This window comes from Amblyomma americanum, chromosome 7 (assembly GCF_052857255.1).
Source record: "Amblyomma americanum isolate KBUSLIRL-KWMA chromosome 7, ASM5285725v1, whole genome shotgun sequence".
In the NCBI taxonomy this organism is placed as follows: Eukaryota; Metazoa; Arthropoda; class Arachnida; order Ixodida; family Ixodidae; genus Amblyomma; species Amblyomma americanum.
This window is the reverse complement of record NC_135503.1, coordinates 63523245-63537479: the sequence shown is the minus strand read 5'-3', so window position 1 is coordinate 63537479 and position 14235 is coordinate 63523245. Positions and strand designations below refer to the sequence as shown.

At 50.6% G+C, this 14235-nt stretch overlaps 1 protein-coding gene across 1 annotated transcript in view; it reads left to right on the top strand.

Moving 5' to 3' along the window:
- The window catches only part of dgo (ankyrin repeat domain containing protein 6 diego), a 154007-nt gene that overhangs the window by 90452 nt on the left and 49320 nt on the right, over nucleotides 1-14235 (top strand). The window contains exon 3 of the mRNA XM_077632390.1: nucleotides 824-922. Coding sequence (XP_077488516.1) covers nucleotides 824-922 — 99 coding nt within the window. The remainder of the gene's footprint in view (nucleotides 1-823; nucleotides 923-14235) is intronic.

The window sequence follows — 14235 nt, the reverse complement described above, 5'->3', positions numbered from 1 at the left end:
GGGACGAGAATCCAATCATCGCAGCGCTGCATCCACGCACACTTGAAGGCGAAGTATTGACTACTGCCTAAGTGCTGCACATTGCTCAATACGGCGAAGTTACACGTGCTTTTCCCAAGCTGAGTTTAGCGTCGTCAAAACCATTGAAGAACAACTGTAATAATAAAAACTTTATTCGAGCGCAGGATTGAACTGATCATTTTAAGCTCGACAGCTTCGCGTACGACAATAGTGCGAATAGCCTCTAGATGACGGGCACACAAGAAGCTGACTTAGAGATTACGTTGTGCCTAACCTGGGCAGCTGCCTGCTATAGAATTCCGCCAGAACACGCGGCTGGCTCTTGCAAAGGCTAACAAGGCGCCATTCCGCTTTACTTTGACTGTTCGGGCCTGTCGTGCAGGAGGGTTTGTAGGATCTGTTTCGGACTTGGGGTGCGTACTTTTCTCGCATCAAATTACTTATGTCTGCATTGCAGGGAGCATCTAAGCTTGTCTTCTTGCACACATGCATTGACGCTCTTCTTTCTCTTGTCTTTTGCAGTGCTTGCAATAACACTGCTCTGTATTTTGCCTTTCTGTAATTGATGACCCACGTTAAAGATTCATATACAGCGCTCAGTGGTCAGAAGGCAATGAATGACACACATAAAGAATATTTTCCGGTTCATTTGCTAAAAAGCCACCAGCGGATTTGAGCCAGAGCTTCCTCTGCGTCGCTTTATGAAGTAATGCAACCTGGCGAGTGGTGGAAGTTAATATCTAAGAAGGATAACGAAAAAATGCGGCGATGAGTAACCAATGTCCACATCTTGTTTCCGCAGGAGGGTCGGACGGCGCTGCACATGGCCGCAGCCAACGGCTACGTGGACACAGCACGAGCGCTCATCCTAGCCGGAGCCAAAGTCAACGCCCTAGATGCTGTAAGTGCTCTTCATCCTCTTCTTATTGTCAAATACAGTGCCCGCCTTGCGCAAAACTGTCTTCGCGACGTGGGCCTGAATCGCCATTCATCAGCAGGGAACAAAGGCACTCAGTTGCTGTAATGAAGCGACCGATGCACGATATTGTAGATGCACATACCCTCTTTTTCCAGCTTGTGAAAAACAAAGAAAAAAAATTTGTTTTTCTCTTAATCCACCTCTCTTTCGGTAGGGTGTAATTTGCAGACGTATGTATGCGCTTCATCTGCCGTTCGTTCTTATCTACTTTGCTTGTTTGTTACGGACTGACGCGATAAACGCTCCAGGTGCTACCCGTTCGCAGATGCACCGCTTCATTCCATGAACTTTGAATGTAGCAGCTCTTTAACATACTGGCCGGGTCTTGGTCTCAAACTATCAGTGCCTACTTCCAGTCGGCCACTCAGTAAGTGGAACGCACTTCGCGGAGTTGGGTGTAGCTGCTCGAGTTGTTCTTGCAGTCCTAGGATATTCGTATCACACCATTCGCGCTCACTTTGCGACTGACTTTCGAGAGAGCGGCTTATCGCAGAAATTCTGGGTGAGAACATCGAACGCAGGGAAATAGGCACGTCGCTCTCATCAAAATTCTAATCCTCTAAGAAAAAGAGTATGTCGCGAGGAAACCTGAATCCGCGGCGGGCTTCTGCCAAGCACCACAGCCCTTGTACCGAGAAGCCCAACGTTCCAAGAAGCACCTCGCCGTTGCGGTGGGATCTTGTTATCAATTATAATATATGCGGGATGTGATACAGAAGAAGCAATCAAAAGAAGAGAACAAGCATGCTCTCGGTCCGCGCCGTACACACGACGGCCTCATCGTCAGCCCTATCTGCGACGCAAGTGAAGCAAAAGGTGGCTCAGGCAGGAACACGGAGCGGAGATGAGTTGAAAAAGAAAACGCCCAAGAGGAAGGAAGACTGGCTGCGGTGTGCGAACGTCCGGTGTACGCGTCCAGGTTGAGGGAGGAGATGGAGGCGGCATTCCAGCAGTGCAAGAGTGAGAGGGGGGCACACCGGGCGTGACGAATGATCATAACCGCCGCGACCACCGCACGCGGAGCCGACGCCCCGACGATGGCATGAACACATACGTGCTCTGCATATGGAGCTCATGAAGAGCAGCTCCGTGCTTGGGGCATCTCCAGTGCGATGAGTGCTCCTGGAGCGGACGTCCTGCCATTTATAGTGCGCTGTACTTTATACACACAACGTGGTATATAAGCTACGCCTTGTGCCACCGACTTTCTGTTGAGATTTCGGCGCACCGCAAAACTAGCATCACGTTAAATGTTGTTGAAGCGGAGTACTGAACTGCCATTCATGCCGAGAGCGCAGAATGCAGTTGTTACTGTTCGGCGCGTTTGCTCTGAGACGGCATCATCTGAAGAGAGTAGAGTGGAACGTGCTTAACCTAAGCGACTTCGGCTTCGTTTAGGAAACGGGGATTACTGGGTGAAACACATACTGCTTAGTAAAACAAGACTGATCTTACAGTGTAGTAACAATGAAGCACTCAGTCAGTCGCTATAGCATTGTACCCGAGGGTCTTCCGTGCCATGACATGTTCTCGCCGAATCAAAGGTTGTTCTCGTGAAGCTGAATCAGATGTCATCCTTGCTGGTTCCACAGCCACATATTTCGTTTCTCGTCTTAGTGGACCCTTTTGTCATTAACCAAGCAAATGACGCGTCGCCTGTCCACAATTCATGTAAATGACCCCTACTGCCTATCGTGCAAGTTCCTAGTCGTGTAACTTTTAAGGTAAACAGGCTGTTTCCAGTGTAGACGGCTGCTTTGTTACAGGGACATTCCGCAACGCCTCGAGATGGTGTGGCAGAAGATTGGTTGTTTTGTAGCTCTAGATGGTGTGGCTGTAGTAGCGAAGGAGGTGACCGGGTTTAGCTGTCGACGCCAGCAATCAACACGAAATGTCTCTGGTGCGAAGTTAGGCTAGCAACGGCATCTTAATCGAGGGCCTTACCCAGAAGCGTACTCTGTTTGATTGCAGAGCAAGCGGACCCGTCCTCCGCTGCAGCGAGACAGCAGGGGGAGCCGCATACTTTTCCGCTAATGTGTCGTCGAGCGTCACCTGCAACAACCAGCAGAAATAACATGTAGGCAGCAAAACGCTAATCCTAATATGCCTGCATCTCCCCGTAATTTTCCCCAATAGGGTTTTTTCAAAAGTCGGGACTGTTCCAGCCTCGCATTTCTTGTACTGATCGCCGGAAGGCTGAGGTATGTATCCCAGCACGTACACGCAATAATCTTCTGGAAATCGCGTGGCATCCACTCCGTAAGTGTTTATAGCTCTTCAGTTTCGCATTTTCTTTTCGCTCCTTCCGTGACTGCCGCTGCAGGCGCTGCTACTCTTGAAAACGAAAGGTTGCGAGAAGGCGAGAGACTGATCAGCGGATGGAGCGTCCTTTGCCCAGCGTGGAGTTGGCGTCTGCTAGCACGCGCGCAGAGCGGCCAAATTGCTGAGGCAACGCGCTGTTGGACCGCCTTCCATGATGGATGACGCTCTAATGAGAGTCGCGCAGCGCGCCGCTGGTCCTTCTTAACGCCGCTGCTCTGGAGAAAAAAATAAAGCCTGTCCTGCTGTGCTTTGTCGCGTGTGTACGCGTTTCGCTAGAGAGGCGACACGGGGTGTTGCATGCGCCAAACATCAACCGCAGAGGAGTTTGGCCTGTCTGAAAAAAACAAAAAATAAACAAACTACGTGGGCTACAGCACAGGCTTTAATGATGTGGATAGAATGTAAGAAATGTATTTTGGAAGAACCAAACAAAAAACTAGCCCTTCTTTCTTTGTGTCAGCTGGAAACGCATGGTCAGCCATCTGGTCCTGGGCAACATTGTTATGCGGGAAAGCGAACTTGCGGAACTTTGAATATCCCCTATTGGTCAAGGAAAATTATATCCTGGTCGCAGTAGCGTAACCTAGCTTTGGGCTCTGATGAAAAAACACTACTTCACTAACAATCCTAGAAACGGCGATGGCTATCAAAAGTCTCTCGGATGCCTGCAGAAATGAAATTAATATTGCCGCGACTGGTTGGCAAGATGACCTTTGAGTTAATCAGCACAAGAATAGCCGTCCTGTACTTCAACCCTCGACAGAACTTCAGTGTATGTACGGGAAGCCATCAAAAACGCGGCCATCGACATACGCATTTCGACGTAGTGTTAAAACTGCTCCGCGTCGATTCGGCCTTCGAAGTATGTGAAGAGATTCGGATGGACGCCCGTAATTCGGGAGTCCCACGCTATTGAGAGCCTCTCATGATGTCTCTGTAAAAATCCGCGACCCGCCACTTACACCTCATTCGGTCCGGTCACTTGCGGGAGCCTTTATCGTGCGCTCCTCTGCCTCTGCTAAGACAACAGTAGGATCACGGACCAAACCGGTCATATGAAACAATGGCCGGACAGGCACCCAGCATTACGACGGAATGGAAGCAGGCGCGGTGAGCAAACGGGTCCTGTCGAAGTCGGACACATAAGACGGCCAGTGGCGCAGACTCACAAGGACAGGTCATACACGCTAGTTATGGTAATGAGAGGCTTCCGACCCTTCAGTGCAGTCAGCCGTTACACGCGGACAGCGTCGAAGGTTACAACGAGGAAAAGACAGCGGCCTCTCGTTTATACGTCATTCTGCCAGCTATCTACGGGACAGCTTACACGCTATCTGTGTACCCAACCCAGACAGGAGGCGCCCCCAGCTCACACACATCTGTGATGCAAGAAGCACAATCAGAGCCGAGCAAAGTGGCGCGGACAATGTCCAGAGGGCACGATACACGTCCGTTAGCAGCAATGTACCGTTGAAAGCAAAGACAAAAATAGGAAGGGAACAGACTGTCGTTGAGTAGCCGTCGGTGTAATTAGCGTCCGCGGTTGCGCATGCAATCAGACAGTGTGGAGGAAACTGCCCCTGTGGGAGGAGAGGATCACAGTCCACACAGCTCAGAGACGCCTAAGCTGAGGAGGACAGAACGCCAGGTTGGGGTGGGTACGGGCCGGTTGTAGGGCACGGCCTGCTAATTGTGTTCAGAGTGGAGGTCCCACATTTTCGCGGCTTCCGTGTGCCCAGGATAATCTGCAAATGGCGCTTTGTCGAGTGCTCGCTTGCTGTGCTTAATTCACTTCTTCGGAGGTCGCCGTCAGTTCAGGTGATGCCGTGGCACCGCTGTATGCGGGTAAGTGGATGCAAATGTTGCCTGCAGGCGCAATTTTTAAGAAGAAGCAGGCGCAGTTGTCAGCAGCACTATGGCCAGTGCAAGCTGTAAAGAGTCGTTCTCGGCCCGTTCGTTCAGCGGACTCGCGAAATGTAGAGCAGGTCTCTTTCTTCCCGTGAATCCTTTTGAGAATGCTTGGGAAATGGGTCTTTGACCCCCACCTTGAGAAGTCAAAAATACTTTGTGTCATGGCGCTCTTTAGACATTGACGCCCTTGCGCCATAAAAATTCATTATCATCATCATCAACCTTGAAATGCTATCAGAAGGTTTCTTCTTGGGGTAGAGAGGCTTCCTGCTACACGGAGCATTCTAAGGACATTAATTACGCTGCAAGTGAATGCCGTGGCCGGGGGGTGTACATTTTTAACCGGCGGGGGAGAGGGGGGGAGGGTACTTTTGAACGCTTGTCTATGGTCAGGCATGCATACGTCTGCATCGAATTCAACTTGCATTCTGGCATACAATGAACAATGCGCTATGGTGCATTTCGTTGCGATATTTTTTTTAGAGAGGGAAGTCATGCCGTTTCCTCTGCCACAAGTTCTATATCTGCTGTGTATAATTAATTTATTTACTGCTCCTTAATGCTAAGCGTGACCGAGGGGTGAGTTTATAGGTCATGAAAGCAGCGCACGGACTTCCGAGCTACCCAATGTCACACTACTCCCAAGCTGCGTTACAAGATCCCAGCCTCACTTTTCCGCCGTATGGTAGAAAAGGACTGAAAAAAAAAAATCCGTTAAACAAGGGACCCAGTTATCTTTTGTTATTGATTCGAAAACTTTCCATTGGCCTACTTATGCCTCTGCCATGAAAAGCCGTACTTCCCCGTCCAGTCGATTTCGACCCTGCAGGCACGACCACAAAAATCTTTCCTCCATTCTTTCATTTTCCACTCTCTTCAACCATCTTGTCTGACCTAACTAAGCTTCCCACATGCGGCTCTTCTATAAACGGCTCCCAAGGCACTACAGCACTCTCTGCACACTGTCCCTTTAGCGGAGTACACGCGTAAGCCGTGTACACTCTTCGCCGCCTTCGTTGACACACTTCGGAGTCCGTCGGAATGCAAGCACGATGGCCATCGCGGTGGCTCCTGCAGCAACGCTGGGACGACGGTAGCGGTGGAGGCGCACGCTTGACCCATATTTGGCCCGGAACGCCCCTCCAACACCCCCCCCCCCCCCACCCCCCTCCCCGAAAGAAAAACTGAGGAGCAGTAGCCGGCCCTTTGTTCTTGGGACGCAAGGCGACGCAAACTCGTGTCCCGCGTGCGGCGTTCCTCGCGCCGTTTTGTTCTTGTTAAATTCCCCTCCCTTTTTCGACGGTGCTGGCACTCCTTCGCACGCCCCGTTCTGAACGGGCACTGCCGTCCTACAGGCGCCAGACGTGCTTGCGAAGACCGAATTCGTTGCCGAGACACGAGCGAGACCACCCGTCGTGTGTCCATTCAGCTCCACACGGCGTTGCACGCGGTGAGCCAGCGTTTTTCAGGAGAAGGTGGAGGAGTTTGCATTACGTACTATGGGGGACAAAATTCTTCAGGACGAGCGACAAGCGGTTTTGGCTAATAGCTGCCATGTTTGCTAGCTATCGCCTGCTGTCACTAGCACACATCACATCACGCGGGTCCGACTTTCACCTTTACAAGTGTGGTCTCCAGCCCGGGGCCTATCACAGTGTTATCAGCATAGGTTTCCCATGAAGCGTCTTGAAGACTTTTGTCCCGAACAGTAACTATTCCTGGCTTTGGACACATACTGATAGAGTTACAAATTGTCGGCAGTGGGAGATACTTTGTAAAAAAAAAAAACTGCTCGTGTTGAATCACATTCCTATCCAGAGGCAGCGTTTCCGACGACCAGCGAATACATTTTTTCGCAGCTCTGTTGCTCTTGAGGCCTTCGGATTGACAGTTCAGCCGGACGAATTGTCCGCCTCTCGATTGTCAGCGGTTTTGGTCTCGACTTCACTAGCTGCTCCAAAACAATAGTTTCGGCTACGTACAGTGGAATGATTCTGATGTACTACCAACAAAACTGCAAAAGCGGCGTGTTTGAAGGTGACCTCCTTTCCCCCCCAAAAAAAGGATATATGAGGCATGCATGGTCGGGTGCTACGTAAGCGATGCAAAGATACGTCATTTTTAACGCGATAGCGGCAGAGGCCCTATTACCGAGGAAACCCGACGTCGGCGCTGGAGCGAAATATCGCGAGCATGACTCTGGCAGGTGGTGCCCAGAGAGCAACCTAGTAGGCAGGTGTGCCACCCCGGTCACGTGACCTTGCGACATCATCAGAACCTGCCCACCGGATAGCGAGAAAACTGCCCACAGTGGCAGTTGGCAGTTGAACTAATGATTGGTCGCTCGGGAAGGTCAACCTGGGCCGCACAAGGACAACAGCTGGGGGCACCTGCCATCTCAGGGCAGTGGAGCATCGCTTAACCGCTGCACCACTGCGCCAAGAGGGGCACGAGGTCTCCCAAGGATGTACGGATATAAAGTAGATAATGACATTCTGCACATATGGGAATTAACTCATTACGCTAGCGCGTCATACCCGTAAGGTGCTTCAATTTTTATTCCTGCGTCGAAGTTTCTAATGTATTGCGAAAGAGTCCGCATAGGCGGATCACTTTGCTTAATATCACATGGATCCCCACGTGCGGATTCCGGTGCCAGCAAACCATTCGTTCCTATTGAGCTACCGTTCCACCCAGCAGACGTATACCATGACGAAATGGTGGCACGATACCTCATGTATACCGCTGCAACAATGGAACTACCCCAGCTGTTCAACAATACTCCTGGAGCGTGCGGAAAATACGATCAAATGCTACATAAACCCAACCGGAAATATAAAAGGAAAGAGGGGAAAGAGGGAAATATCTACAAATAAAATAAAAGAAAGAGAGCAGTGCAGTGTTAAATTACCCGTGTCCTCAAACGCGTTACAGCGTGAGGGGTATGCCCTGCCGAGCGCCTGCAGCGCGTACATATACAGGGACGCGCTGCGGCGCAAATGCAGTGTATCTATTACGCGGATATGCGCGCACGACACTTACGTAGGCGAGCGTAGCTGCGTAATCAATTATCTACGAGAGAGAGAAAGAGCGAGACAGTCCCCCTAAGGTATACACTCGCCATGTACGCCGCGGCAGGGTGATCGAATGGGCACACCGCGCTCTCGCGCCGGGACCAGCGAAAGCGCTTCTGCGCCTCGAAGACCACACAAGTTGGCGCCATCCCTCCGCTCGGCAGTATTAGACAGTCGCGCTTGTGTGTTTGCTGGGACGGGCATTCCGTAAACGCCGTCCTCCCAGAGTCTACCGGACGGACAGAAACAGCGAGTCAGTGTCGGCAATCCCAAAGAGCCACCCCCTCCTGCCTCGCCGCTTGGTGTCTCCCCTAATCCAGCGTGCGTACGTACAGGCTGGGGTCAGCCGTTCTGCGTGCCCTCGCTGCCTGTCATGTCCTTCGGCCGACGCCGTTCGAATTCGCAATTGGATTTCGCCTCCTCCATGGAGCGCGCGTGCGCGGCGGGGGTAAGGTCCTTTCAACGGGCTGTCACGCTGGGCGCGGGATACAATGTGGCTCCCATGTCCGTACGGAATGGGCGCTGCATACGCTACAGCCAACCCTTCATTGTCTGGCTGCGACGTCTTTGTTCGTGAAGTCACTGATGGCGCCGGACCGAATACAATTTCAGTTTCATTTATGCAGCGTATACGCGCAGCGAGTGCTGTGGAGAAGCGCACTTTTTCAGTGGAAAACGACCGGACATGAACTGTAGTGGGTTTAGACCATGGGCCCGTATTCCCGGGGTGTTCAGTGAGGGGAGATGTTCACTTTGGTCAGCGCCGACTGTTTGGGGCGCCAAAGGAGGAGGCGAGGGCTGCATGACTACAGCTGACCCGTTCTTCCTGCAATTTCATCGCGGCTTGAACTCCACTTGCAATTGCATCAATAATTGTAGTACAGAAACTAACATTAAACGATCTTGCACTATAAGTACTTACGATTCGTATTAGTGGAGTGGGAAGCAGAAATACCTGGCTGTACATGAATTTAATTCGGTGGCAGCTTCAAAGCTGATAACGCGATCCGAGAGGGGGGGGGGGGTGGAAGGAAAGCTCCTTCCTTTTTTTTTAGTGCTTTTCGACGCCGTTTTGGCACACGTGCGTATAGTGGACGCTTCCAGAATACTGGCCCAGGTTTGGGCTTACTCCGTGCCATAAGCATATATGCACATGCCGATGTACACAGATCATCTTCAGTACCCTTCCTCTTGCGTCAAAGTGAGCAGTTCCCGCACTTGGAACTGCTATAGCGGTGCTAGCGTAACGCAGATGCCCTTCAGGGAGACCACTCGGACCAGGGAGTTCAAGCCTTTGTGCTGAAGTATAATGTATAATTCGGTTGATTACAGTTACGATGAATCCTTTATAACAGCCGGAGATTATCTCTGTTGCGTACCAGCTGCAATACCTGCGTGCTTGTTGCCGTTATCACAATCTTTCTCAGTATCAAGTTTGAAATGTCTTTTCCTTGTTCGAAACGTATGCCAGCGTCAAATATTACCAGCATGAGTGCCGTCGCTAGCGAGGGCTGGCAATATAGCCTGAAACAGGCACGTAGCCAGGAATATTGTTCGGGAGCAGCCCAAAGTAATTTTTTACAACAGCACAGGGGGAGGGGGGGGGGCATACCATACAAGAGCACTCACAAAAATATATAGGGCCGGGCCGTCTCGACTACCAGCACCTGCATTCCCTAAATAAGTTCCTGACCTCTAGGCTTCGTTGTTAGCAGGTCTTTCTTGTGATCGGGAGGCCGACAGTTCGGTTACATGGAGCAAGGGGCGCTCTCGAAGACATTTGCGCAGCAATACGCCTTGGCAGTCTACTCCAAATTACTACGATTCCAGTGGAATTAATTCTAAGCTCGACTGGCATTAACGGCAATGAAGCGAGGCAGCGAAGACGTGCGAGACTGTTAGGGAGTCATCAAAGACTGCAGTGTCAACTGCAAAATAAAAGTCTATCTCGCTGAGTGCTCCGGAGTCTTAACGAGCTTATCTGAGTTGAGATTCGGAATGTTCATCTGCAGAAGACGCCGTCTGCCTCCTTCTAGAGCGGAATAGAGTCATCGCCCCCCAGCGGCCCGGCGTCCTCAATTTATTGCAATTCCGCGAAGGCTTATGCAGACAGGCCACACCCAGCGTTTTATGTCGGTCGTTATTTTTTTCTTCCATGCAGCGAAGCCCATATATAGTCGTGGCGATTCGCTGATTGAAATTTAGACGTTCAGACTTCCACCGCCTCATTAAACTGACGTGCACCATCGCGACAACATAAACCTCCGCGCCTTTGGTGCGGCGGCCCGGTCGGAGCTGCCCGCAAGAACTTCCGCGCGTAAACGTCACGCAGGAATGTGCGATCTCGGTTGGGCAGCCGTTGAATTTACGGTCGCGGAACGTGGCAAAAGGGTGCCTATGGCGCCGCGCAGCCCAACCGCGAGGAAACGAGCTCGTTTTTTACGGCGCCCCCTGAGCCGCTTCCACAGGCGGCAGTTCCGGACAAGTACGGTACTTGGTTTTACTCTTATTTTCAGCGTATTTTCGCTGGCCAACTGGGCCCCGAAAAGATTTTACTGTTTCCCTTAGCCTGGCCCCTTTCTGAATGCAAAACCTCAAAGGGTTGGCTGACCGAACGACGTCTTATTTACGCAGTCTGAGGACGTGTGTGGCGTCGTAATGCTGTTTGCGCAATTCTGAATGCTTTTCCTCGGAGCGGGGGACATTTCGGTGAGAATGTGGCGGTCTTAGGACTGCGGCGGGTCGGTCCTTGTCTGGAATCCTAACGCGGAGTTGACGGGAGATTTAAAGAACGTGGAAGGGACGGTCTCTGGTTTTTCTCGGCGCTCCACGTTCATTTTAGGCGCTTATTTCTCGCTGCCCTACGGAAGGAATGACTGTATACACGCTGCACGTGAAACGCCTGAGGCCAGGTGCGCGACACTGGCCTTGTCCCCCTTATCTTCGGGATAGTGACAGGCGCGTCCATTCTTCGGACAGTCCGTATACAGTGATAACACATGCATTCATGTGCTTATTGCTAGCGTCCGAAGCCTATAAAAACAGACTGTCGTAAAGGCGTTGTAAAGGTGTATCTTACGAGATTTGTTTTCAGATCGCAGCCCTTTCGTGGGTTGAGCCCCGTCGCCGCCGTCGGTGTAACATAGAAAAATCATAAGAAAATAAATAAATAAATAAATAAATAAATAAATAAATAAATAAATAAATAAATAAATAAATAAATAAATAAATAAATAAATAAATAAATATTGCTGCAACTGGGCTTTCCAACCCGCGTCGCCGCGAACTGATCAGCTTCGCTGGCCACTGCACGAAGGCACTATACACTATCGCCGCAGCCTATCATGCCTCGCGTTAAACTACAACACACTCCCACGTTGGGCATTGCACATCGTCGTCTTCTTCAACTAATACTACTATCGAACTAATATCGTTGCCTACGACTCAGCAAAGCAAAAAAAAAAAATTAGCCTACAGAGCCTGAGACACCGACAGAGGTGCACTCAAATTTCGCATTGAGGAGAATCGTAATCGTCCTTAGGCTTTTTTATTCTTTTTTTTACGGGATCTAGGCGTGCACTAATTGCCAGGCAGAAAGCCTTTGATATCGGAAACTGGTGACTCGGAATACCGCCGAACGCGAAGCGCTTTACACCCTTCGGACACTGAAATTCCAACATTTGAGTATTAAAGAATATCAGTACCTGTGCATAGAATGTTCGGGCAGCGTAGATGACTTTACTGCAACATGCGTGAGCTATTTACATTGCCTGATGTCTTTTTCGCTTTCGCGCTGGCATTGTGTTTTGGTTGAAGTGACGATTGAGCAGGTAGGTGACAGAAAGCCCGTGTAATGAAAACTGCAACCTGTGCATAAATCTGCACAAATACGTATTTGCCAAACGAACAGAGGAGTCCTAGATCGATTATAGTCAATGTGAACGAACAGAACAGTCAGCATTTGTATATTTTGTATATTAGGTGAACGAACACACGCACGCACGCACGCACGCACGCACGCACGCACGCACGCGCACACACACACACACACACACACACACACACACACACACACACACACACACACACACACACACACACACACACACACACACACACACACACACACACACACACACACACACACACACACACACACACACACACGCACACGCACACACGCACACACCTTTGCGTATCACGGCCCCGAAAAACTTTATCCGTGTTCTCGTCCTGTAAGGCACAGCAAACTATGTGCAAATCGCACATCCTCGCCCGCTCTCTAATACTGCGGCACCCCAACCTAGAAATTACGCTAATCGCTGAAGCCGAGAGATACAGATATTGCTCATGCACGCGCCAGGCCATGCAAGAGCGGTTGCTCACCGTTACGTGATTACGCACTATGCAGAAATCTGTACACGCAGGTAATCACGCGGCCTCGCAAAGGAAAACGACTTCGCTGCAGTCACGGGGAGAACTGCGCGCGGCTGAAGCCTGCCTGGCGCGCGGAGCGTAATTCTAGCCACGGGCACGCAGTTCGTTGCCGATCTACGGCCTCGGACGCCATGTACTGGTATATATAGAAGCGGCACCCATTCAAGCGTACCAGGGCGTGGTTTGTATAAGGAGGTGAAGAGTGGCGAGGGTCGTTCCGAGAGGTGTTAGCTGGCAGGCACAACAAGCTTGGTAGCCTCTAATTTTCGGCTGCTGCGGCCGGCCGTCCTTCATCACATATCGCACCACCTGGCGCTCAAGCCGGCGAGCGACTCGAGGCGATTGCTCCACTCATCGCGGGAGAAGCATCTTAAAAAAAGAGCCTCTTCATTCCGCCTCCAGGCGTCGCCATGAGCGCAGCAAGCCATCTTTCCATACGGCTTCCGCTGCGTGGAATAATTTTCTGAGTACAGGTGCACGAAGACGAATCGGTGGGCGTGGTATATGGTCGACACCCAATTCCTGTAGGGGCTTCCAAACTCACCCGCCTATGCAAGCATGGTCCGGGCTGCCTGGTGTACATCTCAGTTATTTTTTTCCCTTTAAACTCACAGCATCAACTCTTCGCGTCATTTATATATTAAGACTTTATCTATCCCGGCCTATACCGAGCCTTATCGAATCTGCAGAGGAAATTGAAGGTGTGGTGGCGGGCGCTTGGCTTGGCGTAGCGGTAGCCTTCCATGCATCCATGGGTATACGTACGCGCGCATGTGAGTGATCTTTAGAGAGAACCCTCAATCTGCAACAGCAAACACGAGGCTAATTTGGGAGGAACGATGAAACATTTTTTAGGTTACTTCGGAGTCGGCAGAGGGCGGATGATGTAAATTGTATCACATTACACGGGGTCGCCAGATTTCGGCACAAGTTTGAGGCTAGAAAGGAAGTTACAGTAGCCATGGCTTTCAGGCGTCCGGTCGCTCTGCAGCATGACACACAATTATATATCTATGTATAGGAGAATATCCCTTCTTTATTCCTTTGGCTTACTGATAGAGGATCCAATCGAGAGGGTGCTTCTTTTTTCTTATTACAAGGCAAAAAATTGCCTGTTGTTATCACTGCTATTATCAGCCCCGCTATGTCCCACAACACCACAAAGGCGTCACCCATGCATCCCCAAACAACCCTCTCCTACACCAATTGTGGATACCCTATTCCCGCAAACTTGCTTATGTCATCTGCCCAATCGACTCTGCCGCTGCCCGTTACTTGCCTTGAATTCACTCTGTTATCCTAATGGACCATCAGCTGTAAAAAATAATGGTTGGTCTGGCACAGGTTGTTCCCTATACCACTTGCTTGTGCTTAGGTGCCAACCAGAAAGCAATTTGAAAGCTGGGCGAAACTCATCCACGAGTGTGTTTAACATTTTTTCAACATGAGTACACTAGTGAAGGGAGACGCTGCCAAAAAGACAAAATAGAG